The 21272-nt window shown below is 42.7% G+C and overlaps 1 protein-coding gene across 2 annotated transcripts in view; it reads left to right on the forward strand.

Moving 5' to 3' along the window:
• LOC111966202 (IQ motif and SEC7 domain-containing protein 1) overlaps positions 1-21272 on the forward strand; it is a 177428-nt gene that overhangs the window by 51570 nt on the left and 104586 nt on the right. For both annotated transcript variants that reach the window (XM_023990656.2, XM_023990663.2), the window contains exon 3: positions 8599-8706. In XM_023990656.2, the coding sequence (XP_023846424.1) occupies positions 8599-8706 (108 nt within the window). The remainder of the gene's footprint in view (positions 1-8598; positions 8707-21272) is intronic.

Genomic DNA, 21272 nt, shown 5'->3' on the forward strand with positions numbered 1-21272 from the left:
GTAAAGCAGCACTCGTTCATAAACCCTGACTAGCAGGGAACAATGGGCTGGAGGGAGCTGGAGAGCTCACCAGCAGTCACAGTCAGACAGACACTCAATACAGTACGAGGGCTGGGGATGAATGAAAGCAATGTTCATCCAAGCGCGATAAATATTTGAATAACACTTCCTGTTTTTTCAGAGTGTGCAAATAAGTACATTTGTGTGTGTTCCACAAAAGGGTAGTAACATTATCCTAATGAATTCCGAAACACAGGGACTACAGGTAAGTGCATGGTAGCGATAAACTCTCTACCATCTCTACCATCTCTCTAGATTGAATCTGATTTTCATTGTTATTATGAAACGATTTAATCATAGAACATCCGTATAGCTTCCAGTCGTAGTAGCCAGTCGTTGTCGTTCTGTTTTCCTGAATGAGGTTCCTCCTGTGACACGTGGGGGAGTAATGTGGGTCCAAAGCGGATTGACACTGAGTATGTTTGCATGCACACTAATGAATCAGCTTTAAACTGATTATGGCAGAATGCAGAGAATGGCATTAGTCATGAAAAATCGTTCACCTGCTTTGCAAGAAGAACAATTCCGCTAATAATAATTAGGGGAATTGTTCTTCTTGCAAAGCAGGTGAACGTTTTAAACAAACTATTGTATTAACCCGACTATCCACAATAGTCACATTTATTGTGTGCATATAAATAACCATGCTCAATGTGGTGATGTTGCTTGCCTTTTTATATTACCTTTATTTAACTAGGCTAGGTAAGAACAAATTCTTATTTACAATGACGGCCTACCGGGGAACAGTGGGTTAACTGCCTTGTTCAGGGGCAGAACGACAGACCTTGTCAGCTCGGGGGATTTGATCCAGCAACCTTTCGGTTACTGGCCCAACGCTCTAACCACTAGGCTACCTGCCACCCCAAGTCTGTAGAGGCTCGACGGAAGCGCTTTGCAACAAGAGGCCTGACAGAATCAGTGGCTTTTCATTCCCTTGTCATTGTCAGCAGGGCGGTGTGGAGACTGAAATAGGTTTTCTAATCCCTCTCTGTTATTACTGTGAAGGAGAGAGAACAAAGCACCGGCTCTGATCCCTCGTGTTCAGGCCAATGCCTTCTTCTTATGTGTTAAAACATCCAGTAGCTGATGAAGACACCACTGTCATGTTTTGTAGCCCGTACATACTGTAGCATAATGATGATGTGATGGTGGTTGAGTGAATGTGCAATTATACAGAATTGCACCTTTTTTTCAGATCATTTTTTAGCGCTTCACACATGAAGTGACCTCGGGTAGGGCGGGTGGTAAATCTTAGATGTACAGCTATTACACAGACCTGGACTAATGTTGCATTTGAACCTCAGGGCTATATCAACAGGGGAGCAGGACATGTCTGTGCCAAGGTGACCACAGTAAGACAGAACTGTTTAACCTACTGCTTAACCTGCAAGCTTGCACCTTGCTCAGTCACAGTGCGATGCCAGGAACTGTCGCTGCATGCGGACTCACTGTGGTCCCTGGGTAGAAGAGGTGTCTGCTGTACTCCGCTGCCACTGCACCTTGCCTCTGGATTCATTCGAAGTGTTCTCCAGGGGAAACGTTTTGAAACGTTTTCCCAACTGCACTTRGTTGGGATCAAACAAGGTTGTCCTCTACTGCTCATGAGCGTATATCTCATCGCCATGGAGAGTGATGGTGAACTTTGATAACGGCCCACTGAGGAGGAGATTTGTCCTTGAGTTGTACTCCCTCCATCCTCTGTTTTAAAACGCACACAGGCCCCTGTCAGACTGAAAACATTCTGGACAAATGATTAAGCTATATGATTAAGCTATCATGTGAATAACTCCCTACTAAGGGCTGTTTTAAGAGATTCTGAGATACTGGAACCGGCGCGCCTGACTCCGGCGATCATACCATCCCCGACGTTGCTTAGGTCACTCATTTTGGCCATTCTAACATACAACCGAACAGTAACTGAATGCCTCGATGCCTGTCTGCCTCCTTTTTATATAGCAAGCCATGGTCACGTGACTCACTCTCTGTAGGAGTGAGCACTTCTCGTGAACAAGTGGTGTACCTAATAAAAATGGCATATATAATGTGTATATATATATATATATATATATAGTGGTGGGCTAATGCAGTTTCTGTTTTAACGTTTCGAGAGCGCCACTTTCACCTCCATAGCCTTTGCTAAGTGATTCTTGACGCTTCCTCGTTGCGCTGTTTATTTCTGATAGTTTTCAAAACCTATGAGAAGCAGATATGCAATTTGTTGATACACACAACACAGTACAGATTTGGATACACATTATCCCGACTTCGAATCATTAAAAATGTCTTATAAATTTGTTGATTTCGCTGCACTGTTTTGCTTGTTTACAGCATTGTCGCACATGGTCAGACCGGGGGTCTGATTCAAGTTCACTTTTTGAGTCAAAATGCAAGCCGAGATCTACCGCTCAAACGTATTCGGGAAAAATGCATTCGGAAACCATTCAAACCCCTTGACTTTTCCCACATTTTATTACCATTTTATTATTTTCCATTCATAGTACATAACAATGATACAATTTCAGTTCAATGTGTTTAATGCAGGCCTGAATCACAATGTCTATTGTTCTCTGGGCGGCAGACAGATGGCAGTGTAGCGCAGCTGTTGACCAGAAAGGCCGAAATAGAACGCAACTGCTCAGCTACAGCGACCGACACATCAGTTTGCTACTAGCTATTTTTGCAGTCTGGTCGACATGGAACGATTTATTGTAAAAAAAAGAAACGTAAATATACTGACAAGGAAAATGAGGGGGAAGAGCTGGAGAACAAGGTGACAGCTATGAACGAACAAACACCAGGAGAACCAGCAAAAATCATAGAGATGGCGGCGGGAAAATGCAGCTGGCTAACGTGGCTAAGAGAAGGATACGGTCGATTCAAGAAGAACACAGAAAGTTCCAAAAGAAATGGACAGACAAGTATTTTTTTTACAGCATGATGGAACTAGCTCACTTTGTCTTTCTTATTTTCCAGAAAGCAGTCAATTGTTTTAAACAAGCAAATTTAGAGCGACATTTTCAGTCACACCATGCCCACTTTTTGACAAAACATATCCGCCACAAAGCAACCTCCAGAAATATCAAAATAGCGCAACTCAAAMGACAACAACAGATGATGGACAGATCTAGCACTGTTACGACAGAGGCAAACAAGAAGGCCTTCACAGATGCAGAGATTGTCAAATAATGTTTTTTGTCCTCAGACATATAGAAGACGTAGGCGAGGACGTCGGTAAGCAACTGATGACTGACATATCCGTAGCGCAGTGTTTTAGTATTGCGCTTGACGAAAGCACTAAATGTAAGTGACATTGCCCAATTATGTGTTTGGGTCCGCTTCCCTCAAAACGAGTCGTTCAGAGAGGAACTTTTATGTTTACTGCCCCTTCAGGGACAAACACGAGGAGAGGATATTCTGAAAGCCCTTGTTACATTTTATGCTGATTTAATCATATTGACTGGTCAAATGTGGTATCTGTGTGGACTGACGGCACCCCAAACGTGGGAAGGAGAAGGGACTCATAGGCCTGATGCGCAAGAGAGAGGATATTCCCAAATTTGTTACGTTTCATTGTATCGTTCATCAGGAAGCGCTTGTGGCTAAACTCAAAGACTGTGACTTGCAGAATGTGATGCAGCAAGTCGTGCGCGTGGTGAACATTATTATTGCGAGGGCACTGAATCACTGGCAGAGGAATACCAGACCGAATACGGCGACTTGATATTTCACAATGAGGTGAGATGGCTGTCTCGTGGCAGAGTTTTGGAAAGCCAGAGCTGGATGGACATTCTCCTGCAAAATGAATTCATTTTTCTGTCGATGATGGCAAGCCGTCCAGGCCCTGAGGCAGCAAAGCAGCCCCAAACCATTATGCTCCCTCCACCACACTTTACAGTTGGGATGAGGCATTGATGTTGGTGTGCTGTGCCTTTTTTTTCTCCACACATGGTGCTGTGTGTTCCTTCCAAACAACACAACTTTAAGTTCATCTGTCCACAGAATATTTTGCCAGAAGCGCTGTGGAACATCCAGGTGCTCTTTTGCAAACTTCAGACGTGCAGCAATATTWATTTTTTTGACCGCAGTGGCTTCTTCTGTGGTGTCCACCCATGAACACTATTCTTGCTTAGTGTTTTACGTATCGTAGACTCGTCAACAGAGATGTTAGCATGTTCCAGAGATTTCTGTAAGTGTTTAGCTGACACTCTAGGATTCTTCTTAACCTCATTGAGCATTCTGCGCTGTGCTCTTGCAGTCATCTTTGCAGGARGCCCACTCCTAGGGAGAGTAGCAACAGTGCTGAACTTTCTCCATTCATAGACAACTTGTCTTACCGTGGACTGATGAACATCAAGGCTTTTAGAAATACTTTTGTGACCTTTTCCAGCTTTATGCAAGTCAACAATTCTTAATCTTAGGTCTTCTGAGATCTCTTTTGTTTGAGGCATGGTTCACATCAGGCAATGCTTCTTGTGAATAGCGAACTCAAATTTGGTGAGTTTTTTTTATAGGGCAGGGCAGCTCTAACCAACATCTCCAATCTCGGCTCATTGATTGGCCTCTAGGTTAGCTGACTTCTGACTACAAATAGCTTTTGGAAAAGTCATTAGCCTAGGGGTTCACATACTTTTCCCAACCRACACTGTGAATGTTTAAATTATGTATTCAATATAGACAAGAAAAATACAATAATTTGTGTGTTATTAGTTTAACTTGTTATGGATAGGGGGCAGCATTTTCACGTTTGGATGAAAAGCGTGCCCAGAGTAAACTGCCTGCTACTCAATCCCAGTTGCTAATATATGCACATGTATTAGTATATTTGGATAGAAAACACTCTGAAGTTTCTAAAACTGTTTGAATGATGTCTGTGAGTATAACATAACTCATATGGCAGGCAAAAAKCTGAGAAAAGATCCAACCAGGAAGTGGGAAATCTGAGGTTGGTCGTTTTTCAACTCATTCCCTATTGAAGGTACAGTGGGATATGGGTCATGTTGCACTTCCTAAGGCTTCCACTAGATGTCAACAGTCTTTAGAACCTCGTCTGATGCTTCTACTGTGAAGTGGGGCCGAATGAGAGGGGAATGAGTCAGGTCTGGCAGAATGCTTTGAGCTCGTGACGCTTGTTCACGTGAGAGCGAGCTCTGTTCCATAGCTTTTCTACAGACAAAGGAATTATCCGGTTGGWACATTATTGAAGATTTATGTTAAAAACATCCTAAAGATTAATTCTATACTTCGTTTGACATGTTTCTACGGACTGTAATATGACTTTTCGTCTGAACTTTTGRCTGGACCTGCCTGCGCGTCGTGAGTTTAGATTGTGTACTGAACGCGTGAACAACAAGGAGGAATTTGGACATAAATGATGGACTTTATGGAACAAATCKAACATTTATTGTGGAGCTGGGATTCCTGGGAGTGCATTCTGACGAAGATCATCAAAGGTAAGTGAATATTTATAATGCTGATTTATCCGCCATGTTGTTGTCAACATATCTTCTTGGGTTGTGTTGGTCTCTGAGCGCCGTACTCAGATTATTGCATGGTTTGTTTTTTCCGTAAAGTTTTTTTTTAAATCTGACACAGCGGTTGCATTAAGGAGAAGTATATCTTTAAATCTGTGAATAACACTTATCTTTTATTAATGTTTATTATGAGTATTTCTGTGATTTGATGTGGCTCTGTGCAAATTCACGGGATGTTTTGGTGGCAAAGCCAAATGTAAACTGAGGTTTTTGGATATAAATGTGAACTTGATCGAACAAGTTAGCGGAACACAGAACGCAGTCCTAGACAGGTTAAGCACACTATGTGATCAGATCAAATTTGATGACCAATTTATGCACAAATCCAGGTAATTCCAAAGGGTTCACACCCGTTTTCTTGCCACTGTATATAAATATATATAACATGGCTGTCAGCCAATCAGCATTCAGGGCTTGGAATTTATTTCCTGGTATTGTTTTGATATCCCCCCCTCCCATTATTCTCAGCACCGTGCGTCACCTTGTATGACATCCAAGTCAGCACAGACAGCCCGCTAMCTGAACTCACAAACTGCCCCATCTATGGTGACCAAGCAGAACGGATGTTATTTATGATGATTTTCCTTTAGGTTGCCTCATTCTGCTGGCTGGTAGAAAGGCTCTCATACAATTTACCAGTGAAGTTGTGTAACACCCATTGCTGATTTTCGATTTGGAGTGGTGTCTCCGTGTGCCTCCGTTTTGGTRTCTGCAGCCCTGCCAGTCACTAATAGAGGAAAGAAATCAGAGTAATTCATGGTTCACAGCTCCCCAAACTCATTCAGTGGAGAAAGGGAGCGAGAGAGATGGGACATTAGCATTTGTGAAATTAATAATTCAAACGGCAGTAAATGGCATCAGCCCTTGATTCAATTTGCAACTGATATTAATCATGGCTTGTGTGCAGAAATGAGAAATTAAAAAACTTTTTCGGCGCGTTCTGGGCTTTTCTGTGAAGGTGTTTTCAAGCAAGACATGAACTGATTATACTCTGTGATAATGCCGAAATACAAGGCGACTGTAATTCCTCACCTATATTCATGCTATAATTACTTTTCTTACATAGCTGTGAATTTCAATAGAGGGATTACAGAATATTACTGCACACATCCTACCCACCAGTCAAGATATTGTTCATGTAACATTGGCGAAGACACTGAGGCCAAATGTTAATCTGATTGAGCAAACTGCTTTCATAAAAGATGTCGGATAGCGTTTCCTGCTGCTCTGTGTGTCTGACAGAGATGGGATCAGAGTTCCGTGATGGAGAAAAATGGCCGCTGTTCAGCATTCAGGCCAGATGTTACATGGCTCCATGCTTAATGAAGGTCCTCACCTCTGAGAGACTGATGGCAGACTGGCGGTGGACTGAAGAGGGGATGGTCCCGGCACCAGCGGGCCGAAGGTGGATCATGGAAGCTCTTCTATAGATGAGTGAGAAGTGCTGCCGGGGAGAACTACATCAGGTATATGATGATAAAGAAGGAGAGACATGGCCATAACGACATCAGGAGGAGAGGTCCTTGACAGAATAGAATTCAGCGCCGAACACAAACATACAAAGACTGTAGAAACACTACAAATAACCTGACCTTCTGTCTACATGGGCAATTACTTTCCGTTTCTTTTGTGTCCTTTCTTTGGAATTATTTTTCATTTCTCCATGTCTCTCCTTCCTCTTTCACAAGTAGGATTGAAGTGTGTTCAGGGCGATGAGATTTATGCCGTAGCGGCTGCCATAGACAGAACCTTCATTATGCCGCCGGGCAGGTTCGGGTGTATTCTGGGAGGTGACCTCTGAACTGTACCATTGTATTTCATTCCTAGTGCCTCTGTGGTCATGATGAATGTACAGCTGTACAGCTGCTGAACATTTTGTTTAAATGGCTCTACTGCATATGATCTAAACATCTCATCAATGTCATGTTGCTGATTTTAATTCACTAATTTGAAAATATATCTTTCTAGGGAATTGATCATTTCATGTGTCCTGCGCTAAATACTGTTGTTCTACTGAATTGTTAATATTATGAGCCACTGCGTTTCCATGGTGTAGCTGTTAATAGATCATAATGCAAGCGGAACRATCTGAATAATGAAAACCGTACTCCTGCTGCTCAGCCGATTCATTTTAGGATGTGGAAAGAGCGATTTGGGAGAAAAACGAAGTGTGTTTGTTAACCCCACGTTATATATTATGTATGATGCCGTAGACTCCAGATTAAACTGTAGATTTTCCAGGCAATACATCTCGTCTGTGGAAAGATTGTCATGTGTGCTAGGCTTTAAAAAAAGGCCATCAAATTGAGTTCTTTAGTGTGATTAACCCTTTACTCAATTGGCCTATATGGATACGGCGACATTGAAATGTTTCTCACCATGGTAGCAATTGAAAGGGAACAGTTTGGAGAGTATGGGAAAATYTTTAGACCAAGTAGAACGCTCTGGATACATTCCGTAACATGATAAGAATGTTCCTGAAAAATGTGGGGTAGGTGCAACAAGAGACATCACAAATTACAAGGGTTTGAGTGAGAGGACCAACTGGTGTCTCCAAATGGCCACACACCTCTACAAAGTGTGCGCAGTTCTCAAGTAATTTCAATGCATTTTTATGACTCAAAGAATTGAGTCATAAAAACTTGTAGTTGTTTTGTTTGGGACACAACCCTGAATGCTTTTTTCTTTAACATGTGTGTTTAACAGAAAAGCATGGGTACGTGATTTAATATCCTAAACACAATAATACACCATTTTAAAACATAGACGTATGAAGATAATGAGTGATCAGGTTGAGAGTGAAGCAGAAAGGTGCCACTGGCTGAACTGGTGCCATAAAAAGGTCCCGTTGTCACCTGGGGAACAATCCTGAGGCACACACACACACACACACACACACACACACACACACACACACACACACACACAGCACACGTATCTGTCATTCAGTTTCAAATGAAATGGCTCCTGTCAGGTTGTGATGACTGTGTTCTGTTTCTCTCTACAGGAGACATGCCTCTCTGCCCATCGACGTCACAGAGAACCCTGCCAGTCTGGTGTCAGCCGGCTGTAGGAGAGGTTTCCCCTGCCGCAAGTGGAAGTCTGCCTCTTTCGGGTACAGTAACATGTGGTTTTTGTTCGGGTGTGTGTGTGTGTGTGTGTGTGGTGTGTGTGTGTTTAGTGTGCCTGTATGGACCCCTTAAGCTTGATAGCACTGACATGTTTTGTTTGGCTTTAATCACAACTGGTGCCCTCAAACTGTAGATGACCAAATCTTTTTTCAGATTGGCAGTTTTGAAGTGACTGAAATATTTTTTTTTTTTTTTTTTTTTGCAGTCTGAACAGACTCTGATATTTCAAACCTCATTCGTAGGTGGTTTTAAGTAAGAAACAAATCCTATTACTGGCCTTTGTCTGAATGGTCAAATCTGATTTTATTTGCCCTCAAATGGTTTTTAGACTGTTATTGGGCATATCTTGTTGCTTGCTAGCTACTCTGACAGTTTGACAACAACACGTGGTAGCTAGCTAGCTTGTTAGTTGTGTACAAACAAATGAGTGAGTCTGCTAGAAAGCTAAACCGCTACCTAGCTGTCTCGTTGACTGCCGTGGTTCGCCAAAAATACTTGTTTTGAAAGTTGGATCATCTTATCCTTCGAGGCTTTAAAAGTGTTCGTACACTATGATTTTGAACATTCAAAGCACGTGGGAATAGACCGTGGCAGGCATTGTTGTTCACCTTAGATTGCTACACAACTTCTGAGTGATAGGAAGCACAGGGTTCACCACCAATCAGCCTATACCATTGTGCACACACCGGTCGTTACTATGACAACTAGCCTAGCCATGTCAGCAAATGACTGCTTTCTGAACACCCACACACCACACATACATACAATTTGGTCACTTGTAACGTGCTGTTTGACAGTCAGTAGTCCAAGGCATTAAGCCTTGTTCACACTGCAGGACTTAAGTGTTTGATGTGATTGTGTTAATGTTATAAACAGAGTTTACAGTAAAATTGCCTTCTGGTCATGTTGCACCATGTTTGAGTCTCTATTGGCATATTCTAGTGAGCTGGTTGTGATGCCTTATCCACCTTGGGGGGACATGGCTGTTTCTTTCCCCCGGACATTCCTAATGGGCATCCTGTCCATTATGTAGACCACTAATGAGATATGATGTTGGTGTATAATACCACCCACTACCTGGAGCCTGAGAGCCTCTCAATAAACAACAAGAGCCGGATGAGATAAGAGAGCACACACACACACACACACAACACACACACACACAGCTTCGAAAGGTTGTTGGGGGTTTCAAAGCTTCTTCACTGCCCCGTGCTTCATCATCAAATAGCAATGAGCTCCCACTCAATAGCCTTGCCTTCCTCATTATAGGCTCAAATTATCCCCCAAGCTCATACCAGGCTCATTTAAAAAACATTTAACGTCTGTATCTACGGTGTGTTTATATGGAAATGAGAGACCAAGCCCTGAGATATGAGTATCTTGATATTGTAGCCGTTGTGAAGTGTTTCATTGATTTTAAGTGCCACGGGGTTCTATGACGTTTTCCAGAGAAACAGAGGAGATTATCGTGAACATATTGAGTAATTAGTATGTCCGGTCAGTTGTGTCCTCTGCGATTAGCGTTTGTTTCAGGAACACATTTTAGTAGCTAATAGGTGAAATGGGTTATGACGGCCAACGCAATAATGGATGTGATTGAAGCGTGATAGGCTGGCTCGCAGCGCTGTTGTTTATTCTTTCATCATTTCACAGACTCGTTAGCATAATCAGTCCCTAATCACCAACCAGCTGACTGACGACAGAGCACAACACTCCCAATATGCCCCCAACACATCAGTGATGATTTGGACAATTTACTGATTTTGTTTTCGTTGGGTTAATTTAGCCCACAGGTGGTTATTACATTTAAATGTATTAACGTTATTAAGAAGTGTTAATTACTGCAGCTCAGCGTTGTGTACACAGTACATGTAGTATTACTGCTGAACGATTAACTGAAATTTCCTTCCCCCCCCCCCCCCCCCATTTAAAAAAAAACAACTAATTGACTGACTTGTGTTCAATTATTTGAATTTCCTTTTTATTAAAGTAACGTCATGTGAATAAATGATGGTTAATAAATGATAAGCAGTAATGGGCAGTCACTACCATCATGGGACTTTTTATTAATTGTTTTACTCTGTGTTACAGCATTCAACCCACAAAAGGCATAGTGCATTTAATGTTAAAAAAATTAATCGGAAACCTGACATTTTTTTCTATAAATCGCTCAGCACTGTGCAGTAAAAGTCCTTAAAGGAAAGGTTCACCCAATTTGAATGTTATATTGTTTTTGTGTATCTCTGAGTGATGTTCTGTCTATTCCCTGGGTCATTTCATGTTTTTCATTTTTTTCTGAGTTGTCGTTCAAGCAGGCAGAAATCTGGCCGGTATGACGTAGTACTGTGATAAAGCTGCTCTCACTACACTGGAAGATAATAAGAATATGACTTTTAGATCGCAAGTATGTTTATCATACATGTCAAATTTCAATACTGGTCGATGTCATAACTCGGGAGAATATCTTCTCTCGAATGAGCCATTTATCATATTTTTGCGATAAATGTGTAATTTAACAGAGGGTCCAGCACATTTCTCCTATTTGTCAGCCTCTTAAGTCCAGGGTGCATTGCATGGTGCCGTTGCCAGAGATATTAGAGAAAGGAGATAGGAATCCCATTGGGCAATTAATGGAGGAATGTATACAATATTACAGATATGAAGTTAATTATCTAATTTCAGAAAAGATTTGTAATGTTGTACTTCTTGATAAAATTGTATTGGTCACGTACATATGGTTAGCAGATGTTAATGCGAGTGTAGCGAAATGCTTGTGCTTCTAGTTCCGACTATGCAGTAATATCTAACAAGTAATCTAACAAATTCACAACAACTACCTTATACACACAAATGTAAAGGGATGAATAAGAATATCTACATATAAATATATGGATGAGCGATGGCGTAGAATACAGTATATACATATGAGATGAGTAATGTAGGATATGTAAACATTATTAAAGTTGTGTTATTTAAAGTGACTAGTGGTACCTTTTATTAAGTCCATTTATTTAAGTGGCCAGAGATTTGCGGTTGAGGGCGGTGCAATTGCCGTACCAGGCGGTGATACAGCCCGACAGGATGCTGAAGAAATGTGTATGTGTGGGTGGACCATTTCAGTTTGTCTGTGATGTGTACGCCGAGGAACTTAACCTTCCACCTTCTCCAGTGTCAGTGTCATCGATGTGGATGGGGGGGGGGGGGGMGCTCCCGGGGGGGTGCTCCCTCTGCTCCCTCTGCTGTTTCCTGAAGTCCACGATCATCTCCTTTGGTTTGTTGACGTTGTGAGAGGTTATTTTCCTGACACCACAGTCCGAGGGCCCTAGTACAGGAGAGGGCTGAAAACGCACCCTTGTGGGGCCCCAGTGTTGAGGATCAGCGGGGTGGAGATGTTGTTTCCTACCTTCACCACCTGGGGGCCCGTCAGGAAGTCCAGGACCAATTTGCATAGGGCGGGGTCGAGACCCAGGGTCTCGAGCTTAATGATGCGTTTGGAGGGTACTATGGTGTTAAATGCTGAGCTGTAGTCAATGAACAGCATTCTTACATAGGTATTCCTCTTGTCCAGATGGGATAGGGCAGTGTGAAGGTGATTGCATCGTCAGTGGACCTTTTGGGGCGGTAAGCAAATTGGAGTGGGTCTAGGGTATCAGATAGGGTGAAGGTAATATGTTCCTTGACTCATCTCTCAAAGCACTTCATGATGACAGAAGTGTGCTACGGGGCGATAATCATTTAGTTCAGTTACCTTCGCTTTCTTGGGAACAGGAACAATGGAGGCCATCTTGAAGCATGCGGGATTGGTAGGGATTGGGATTGGGTGAACATGTCCGTAAACACACCAGCCAGCTGGTCTGCACATGCTCTGAGGACGGGGCTAGGGATGCCGTCTGGGCCGGCAGCTTTGCGAGGGTTAACACGTTTAAATGTTTTACTCACGTTGGCCATGGAGAAGGAGAGTCCACAGGCTTTGGTAGCTGGCCATGTCAGTGGCACTGTATTGTCCTCGAAGCGAGCAAAGAAGTTGTTTAATTTGTCTGGGTTGGTTTTCTTTTTGTAGTCCGTGATTGACACTAGACCCTGCCACATACGTCTCGTGTTTGAGCCGTTGAATTGCGACTCTACTTTGTCTCTCTACTGACCATTCATTCCTGGAATTGTTGACGTAATGCATGCTAATGTTGAGCTCTCCTTGTCCCAGAACTGCCCAGAATGCACCACGCGGCCCATTGATGTTAAAACGATTCCAATGGAGTTTCCCATCTCCTTAAAAGTATCTCTGCTGTTGCGAATGTCAGACTCTACTTTGTGAGGCACATCGATCTGCAGGTTGAACATGGTGAGATTGTAGACTCCTAAATTGATAGTGCAGTTTGTTTAGGCGATTTCACAGCTAACTAGCTACTTCACATGCTGATATTGTCTTTGATATTATAGTGTGTAGCTACGTTTGCTAGCTAGCTACGTTTGCTAGCTAGCTAGCCAGCCAGCCCATAGAGAGAGCATTGCATTGTGGATGTTGTAGATGACTTGAGCTGCAACAGATTTCCACAATGGTTTTCACATGTTGCTACCAACCTTATTATWAAAAAYATATTGTCAAATATTAGTCTTATTTAACACTGTAAATTATAGGAATGAATGGTTTTGGGTGGATTTTTTCTGTAATGCATGCTTTAATGAGAACTTTCATTCCTCATGTCTGTTTTAGTTCTTTGTCTTTTGTGGCAACGATGTTTTCTTGTGCTTGATCATTTCTGTGTTGGCATTTCTTTTTGTGTTCTGAGGTTGCCTTTGTCCTCCAGGACAGGACTGAATAAAGTCTCGGCACGTGATAAAACACTGAATAAATGTCCTCCTCCACAACACAAAGGCACAGTTCGTCACACTCAAGGTTAATGGAACAGATTAGTTTACGGGACTAATGGAAAACAGGCATTTACTCCGGAAGCCAATGCTAGAACTGCTTTTTACACAGTGTCACTAAGCGGATGTCAAACCATTTCTATTTTCTTTGTGATGATTATCTGCTGTGACACGGTAGGCCTGTGTGAGGCCCATATTAAAGAGAGTGATTCATCTGCATACCTGGGTGCGTGCAGTATTGAAGTGTGTGTGTGTGCAGTATTGGAGAGGAGGGTAAATATTATTAGTGTGGGGTTTCATATAGCTGCTGTTATCTCCTTTGGCATGCTGAATCATTATTTCATGTATTGACATTTGCCCGTTTGCTAATGTTCAACTGAAAAGCGGTGCTGTATATGCTCCGTGAATACTTTCAGTATTACACACAGGTTGTGATGCAGTTTCAAAATGGTGTGTTGCGATTGTTGTTGTGAGCGTTGTTCACACTTATACAGAACATGTTGTAAGTCAGCTAAAGTTGCGGATAAGTTTCAATTGTTTTGTGCTAGGACTGAACTACATGGGATGTTCAGAATTGTAGATCATCCAACTTTGTCCTCGAGCGTTAGGTATACGGCGTATTCGGAAAAGGTTTCAGACCCCWTGAACTTTTCCACATTTTGTTATGTTACAGCCTTATTCTAAAATCGATTAAATTACATACGTATTCAGACCCTTTGCTATGAGACTCGAAATTGTACTCAAGTACATCCGGTTTTCATTGATCATCCTTGGGATGTTTATACAACCTGATTTGAAGTCCACCTGTGGTAAATTAAATGGATTGAACATGATTTGGAAAGGCACACACGTCTATATGAGGCGAACAGTTGACAGTGCATGTCAGAGCAAAAACCAAGCTATGAGGTTGAAGGAATTGTRCATAGAGCTCCGAGACAGGATTGTGCCAAGGCATAAACACTGTAGCCTCTATCATTCTTGAATGGAAGAAGTTTGGAACCACCAAGACTCTTCCTAGAGCTGGCCGCTCGGCCAAACTGAGCAATCGGGGAGAAGGGCGATGGTCACTCTGACAGAGCTCCAGAGTTCCTCTGTGGGGATMGGAGAACCTTCCTGAAGGATAACCATCTCTGCAAGCACTCCACCAATCAGGCCTTTATGGTAGAGTGGCCAGACGGAAGCCACTCCTCAGTAAAAGGCACATGACAGCCCGCTTGGAGTTTGCCAAAAGGCACCTAAATGAAACCATGATGAAACCAAGTATGAACTCTTTGGCCTGAATGCCAAGCGTCACATCTGGAGGAAACCTGGTACCATCCCTATGGTGAAGCATGGTGGTGGCAGCATCATGCTGTGGGGATGTTTTTCAGTGGCAGGGACTGGGAGACTAGTCAGGATCGAGGGAAAGATGAACGGCGCAAAGTACAGAATGATCCTTAATGAAAACCTGCTCCAATATTTCAGTCGTTTTATTTTTTCTACATTTGCAAAACATTTTTTTACAAGCTTTTTCTTTGTTATTATGTGGTATTGCGTTTTAGATTGAGGGAAACAACTATTTAATCAATTTTAGAATAAGGCTGTATGTAACGTAACAAAATGTTGAAAAAGTAAAGTGGTCTGAATACTTTCCGAATGTGCTGTGGCAGTCAATACCAATGCTGCGTTGTTGACAAAGATTTGCTCTGTCAATGGGCTTATAAAGTGAAGTAGAGCAATCTCTGAGGAGTAGCCATCACATTCCAGGTAAACTACACAGTTAATATAACACAAACATACCCCAGGGAAGAACTTGTTCAGGGTAGGCCTCTGCTTTTTTTTTTTTCATCTCTCTCCCTATGTTTAAGGGTCATATATGTAGTTGTATCTGTGTAGTATTGGGGATGTCTATAGGACCACTGGCTTAGCTGAATCTGCTGCTGCTACTGCTGATTTAAAATGTAACAAAAGAGGTACACTAATTTACCTTGGAACTGGAGCTGCCTGGTCAGGAACCTTCGCAATATTAATTGTGCTCGRGTGGCTATTCATCAATTTTATTTTACTCACGTGAGCCACTACGCCTGGACACGTGTCAAATGTTTTCCCTGTCCAAACTCTCTTTGTATCAACCAAAATATTTTCTTTGATTACTGGACCTCATTGGCTGATGGTTAAACATAGTTAGTGTACTGTCTTAAAATTCTCTGAAATGAAAGACAGGCCCGGTTTCATGTTGTAGTAGATGTTATTTTCTAAGACCGATGACTCATTGGCTCTGTCAGTGACTTCTTGTGCATCTGATTTAGTCCCAGTACAGAACCGCATTAAAAGAGTTCCATTGCACTCTGTGGTGTGATCCTTCAATTAAAATAGTCTTGACTCATGAATCTGTAGACAGGAAAAGCCCTTAGTGTGTGATAAATTGCTTGACTCCCCAGCTGACTTCAACAGTTCCTCCTTTCTTTTCCCCCTCGCTCTCGTCTCTTTACCCCTCTCTCCTTTCTCTCTCTTGTCTTTCCTCTCTCTAGTCTAGATCTTCTCTCCTCTCTCCTCTCCACTGATCCCTCCGCACCACACCAGAATACGTCAGGGGAGATATGTTCCATCCCACAACTYACACTTCCTGATTGTGTTATTACACATGTAGGACAACAGTGAGTTGTCCTCGTGTGATCCATGTTACATTGAAGCTCTTTGTTTATGCTTTTGTCAGAGGTTTGTCAAATTGGTCAAGTCTGTTCAAGTGTGCAGTGAGAGCACTGCTTTTATTGTCTGCTTGTTGAGACTTAGAGAGAAAGTGGAGCAGTGAGCCAGCCCAACAGGGACAGTGGATTGCAGTTTATTGTGTGACAGGGTAATTGCTCTATACGATTTATCAGCCAAGGGGATGAAATATTCAAAGGCATCTCGCTGCAGAGATACTTGAAGGGCACACATCTTGAAAAGGCACACTACTGTGTATATACACTGAGTGTGCAAAACATTAGGAACCCCTTCCTAATATTGAGTTGCAACCCCCCTTTTGCCCTCAGAACAGCCTCAATTCGTCGGGGCATGGACACTACAAGGTGTTGAAGGCGTTCCACAGGGATGCTGGCCCATGTTGACTCCAATGCTTCCCACAGTTGTGTCAAATTGGCTGGATGGCCTTAGGGTTGTGTTTGGTAAACTCAGTGTATAATATAATATACCTGTATAATATATGCCGTTTAGCTGACACTTTTATGCAAAGCGACTTARATTCATGCCTCCATARATTTTACATATAGGTGGTCCRGGGAATCGAACCCACTAACCTGGCATTACAAGCACCGTGCTCTACCAACTGAACTACAAAGGACCARTCACAATYAACACGTGGACAGAGCATGCATTAACTGATTGGAAATGGGATGGAAGTACATTATATTGCCAGTGCGATGTGTGCAGTAGCTGCACTATTTACTGGATGTAGATTCTCTCTCCCTCAGCCTGCAGAGCTCAGGGCTTCCTGGTCTGGTTTATGATACACTGTAGGCTCAATCTCCCTCTCACTCTTTCCTCCTTCACATTCTCTATGTATTTCTATATCCCTCTCTCCCACCCTCCCTCCCTCATGTGCTCTCTCTATTTCGCTCTCTCTCCTCATCCTTCTCTCGCTCTCTCTCTGTGTGTGTGTGTGTGTGTGTGTGTGTGTGTGTGTGTGTGTGTGTAACTATTGCACCACAAGTCTCTCTTGATTACTCGATACGAGGGTTGGGGTGAGGCTATGAGGTCATGCGAGAGGTGTAAATCCCCCCCTGACTTCTACCCAGCAATCAGGGGATGTCCTGAGGACATTTGGTGACGTTCCCATTTGGTCCCTTATGGGATTCAGCGCAACGTTATCCCATTGATAACAGTACCAACCGGGTACTGGTTGGTGTTTTGTGCCGGCCAGGTTCTGATGTGCTATCTGCAGGCCGGGACGGATGGCCGGACGGACAGCGGGAGGAAAGGAGGGAGGGATGGATCTGAATGATCCACTAGCTCCATTTTCATACATTAATAATTCAGAGGTTTTATGATCTTCATTACAGTGACTGGACGTTTCAGAGGGAGCCTGTGGTTTGTGGTTATCTCAGGCGCCTGGCTGCAGTAATAACACAGCTCAGCCTATTGATTACTGGAAMGGTCTGCCCTATTCCTGCATCAGCAGCTGCTGGTAGTGCTTCTGTTAGTGGCCAGTGTGTTATTTGTTGCATGTTGCTTCCGGGTAGCCGGCTAGTAGCCAGGAGGCAGGCTATAATACTGGGTTGAGGTGCATGGGTTCACTTCACACAGAGGAGAGGGAACAGAGTGAGAATAAGTACTATAACAATACAGTTCTGTACATGGATCGATGGCTATATACAAGTTCTGGAGAGATGGATGTATGGATTGGATATACTGTATACAGTTGAAGTRGGAAGTTTACATACACCTCAGCCAAATACGTTTAAACTCKGTTTTTCACAATTCCTGACATTTAATCCTTGTAAAAAAWTCCCTGTTTTAGGTCAGTTAGGATRACCACTTTATTTTAAGAATGTGAAATGTCAGAAAAGTAGTAGGGATTTATTTCAGCTTTTATTTCTTTCATCACATTCCCAGTGGGTCAGAAGTTTGCATACACTCAATTAGTATTTGGTAGCTTTGCATTTAAATTGTTWAACTTGGGTCAAACATTTCAGGTAGCCTTCCACAAGCTTCCCACAATAAGTTGGGTGAATTTTGGCCCATTCCTCCTGACAGAGCTGGTGTAACTCTTTTTTGGTTACTACATGATTCCATATGTGGTATTTCATTGGTTTGATGTCTTCACTATTATTCTACAATGTAGAAAATAGTAKAAATAAAGAAYAACCCTTGAATTAGTAGGTGTGTCCAAACTTTTGACTGGTACGGTACATATAGATACATATCCTTTTAAAARATATATAAATATATAAAACACTTAGGCTTGGTTTGTTTTTAGTCCTATCCTTCCTCTACCTTCAACCTCTCCCATCTATTTCTGATGTCCATCCAGTTTGCTTTCTATTTTCCATATATTTTTCAACTGTGCTGTGATGTTCCACAAAAGATCTGAACATTTCWATTSTCATAGTTTCTACAGATTGTAAATTAAAGATACAAATGTTTGCTAAAAGTATTATTAGTGTTATCTGCAGAGTTMGCTCCAGGTAAATSTTGCAATTCTTCAGCCATTCCTGGAACTGACCAAAAACAAGCTATTGTACATATGCACAGAACCAAAATAAACAATCTAATGACTGTCACTTTGCAGCAAAATCTGCATTGCCGGGAAGGTTGCATCCCCCATATATATATATATATATCATTCTATTGGTTGCAAGAATTTTGTATAATAATCTAAATTGAAAAATTCAAAGTTTTGAACCTGGCGTCGTTTTGCGTATTTGTCCATAAACCATAAGCCATGAAATCTCTTCCCAACTATTTAGCAATCTATATGGCACAGCTGTCAATTTTTTGGTCCTTAAATGAAACGGGTATACTTTTTTATTTATCKCGATTTTCTTTAATCAATTTTGGTCTTTTAATGAGAGGCCGACAGACAATTTCCTTACTTTTTCCWTCTTCCACTTGCCTCTTCCATTTTTGTGGTAATGCTGCAATTAGTTGGTTGTAATTTTGGGTAGAGCAGACATTTACATATATTTTTGTTAGCTGCATGTGTGACCACTCCACCAGTCCCATTTATGATAGAATTTACAAAGATTATACATTTAAAKAAWWWWMTTTAACCTTTACTATATTTACATTTAACCACACTATTTGTTGAATTACTTGTTCTGTCTTTTCTGGTGGATTAAACTGAAATTGRAACTAACTTTCTATGGCTTGTTTTAAAACTCAAATCAAATCCATTTTTATTTGTCACTTGCGCCAAATACGACAGGTTTAGACCTTACAGTGAAATGCTTACTTACAAGCCCTTAACCTACAATGCAGTTTTAAGAAAATAAATAAATAAATAAGAAATAAAAGTAACAAGTAATTAAAGAGCAGCAGTAAAATAGCAATAGCAAGGCTATATACAGGGGGTACCGGTACAGAGTCGATGTGCGGGGGCACCGGTTAGTCAAGGTAATTGAGGTAATATGGGCCGTACGCACTACCCTCTGTAGTGCCTTGCAGTCAGAGGCCGAGCAGTTGCCATACCAGGCGGTGATGCAACCCGTCCGGATAATCACGATGGTGCAGCTGTAGAACATTTTGAGGATCTGAGGACCCATGCCAAATCTTTTCAGTCTCCTGAGGGGGAATAGGTTTTGTCATGTACTCTTCACAACTGTCTTGGTGTGCTTGGACCATGTTAGTTTGTTGGTGATGTGGATGCCAAGGAACTTGAAGTGCTCAACCTGCTCCACTACAGCCCCGTCGATGAGAATGGGGGTGTGCTTGGTCCTCCTTTWKCTGTAGTCCACAATCATCTCCTTTGTCTTGATCACGTTGAAGGAGAGGTTGTTGTCCTTGCACCACACGGTCAGGTCTCTGACGACCTCCCTATAGGCTGTTCCGTCGTTGCAGTGATCAGGCCTACCACTGTTGTGTCATCGGCAAACTTAATGATGGTGTTGGAGTRGTGCCTGGCCGTGCCGTCATGAGTGAACAGGGAGTACAGGAGGGGACTGAGCACGCACCCCTGAGGGGCCCCCGTGTTGAGGATCAGTGTTGCGGATGTGTTGTTACCTACCCTTACCACCTGGGGGCGGCCCGTCAGGAAGTCCCGGATCCAGTTGCAGAGGGAGTTGTTTAGTCCCAGGGTCCTTAGCTTATTGATGAGCTTTGAGGGCACTATGGTGTTGAACGCTGAGCTGTAGTCAATGAATATCACTCTCACATAGGTGTTCCCTTTGTCCAGGTGGGAAAGGGCAGTGTGGAATGTAATAGCGATTGCATGATCTGTTGGGGCGGTATTCAAATTGTAGTGGGTCTAGGGTTTCTGGGATGATGGTGTTGATGTGAGCCATGACCAGCCATTCAAAGCACTTCATGGCTACAGACGTGAGTGCTACGGCACGGTAGTCATTTAGGCAGTTTACCTTAGTGGTCTTGGGAACAGGGATTATGGTAGTCTGCTTGAAACATGATGGTATTACAGAATCCGACAGGGAGAGGTTGAAAATGTCAGTGAAGACACTTGCCAGTTGGTCAGTGCATGCTTGGACTATACGTCCTGGTAATCCATCTGGCCCTGCGGCCTTGTGAATGTTGACCTGTAAAAAGGTCTTARATCGGCTGCGGAGAGCGTACTCACGCAGTCGTCCGGAACAGCTGATGCTCTCATGAATGTTTCAGTATTACTTGCCTCGGAGCGAGCCTAGAAGGAWTGTAGCTCGTCTGGTAGGCTCGTGTCACTGGGCAGCTCTCGGCTGTGCTTCCCTTTGAAATCTGTAATAGTTTGCAAGCCCTGCCACATCCGACGAACGTCGGAGCTGGTGTAGTACGATTCCATCTTAGTCCTGTATTGACGCTTTGCCTGTTTGATGGTTCATCAGAGGGCATAGCTGGATTTCGTTTAAGCTTCTGGGTTAGAGTCCCGCTCATTGAAAGCGGCAGCTCTACCCTTTAGCTCAGTGCAGATGTTGCCTGTAATCCATGGCTTATTGTTGAGGTATGTAGGTACAGTCACGGTGGGGACGACATCATCGATGCACTTATTGATGAAACCAGT

Source organism: Salvelinus sp. IW2-2015, linkage group LG7 (assembly GCF_002910315.2).
Source record: "Salvelinus sp. IW2-2015 linkage group LG7, ASM291031v2, whole genome shotgun sequence".
NCBI classification, from domain to species: domain Eukaryota; kingdom Metazoa; phylum Chordata; class Actinopteri; order Salmoniformes; family Salmonidae; genus Salvelinus; species Salvelinus sp. IW2-2015.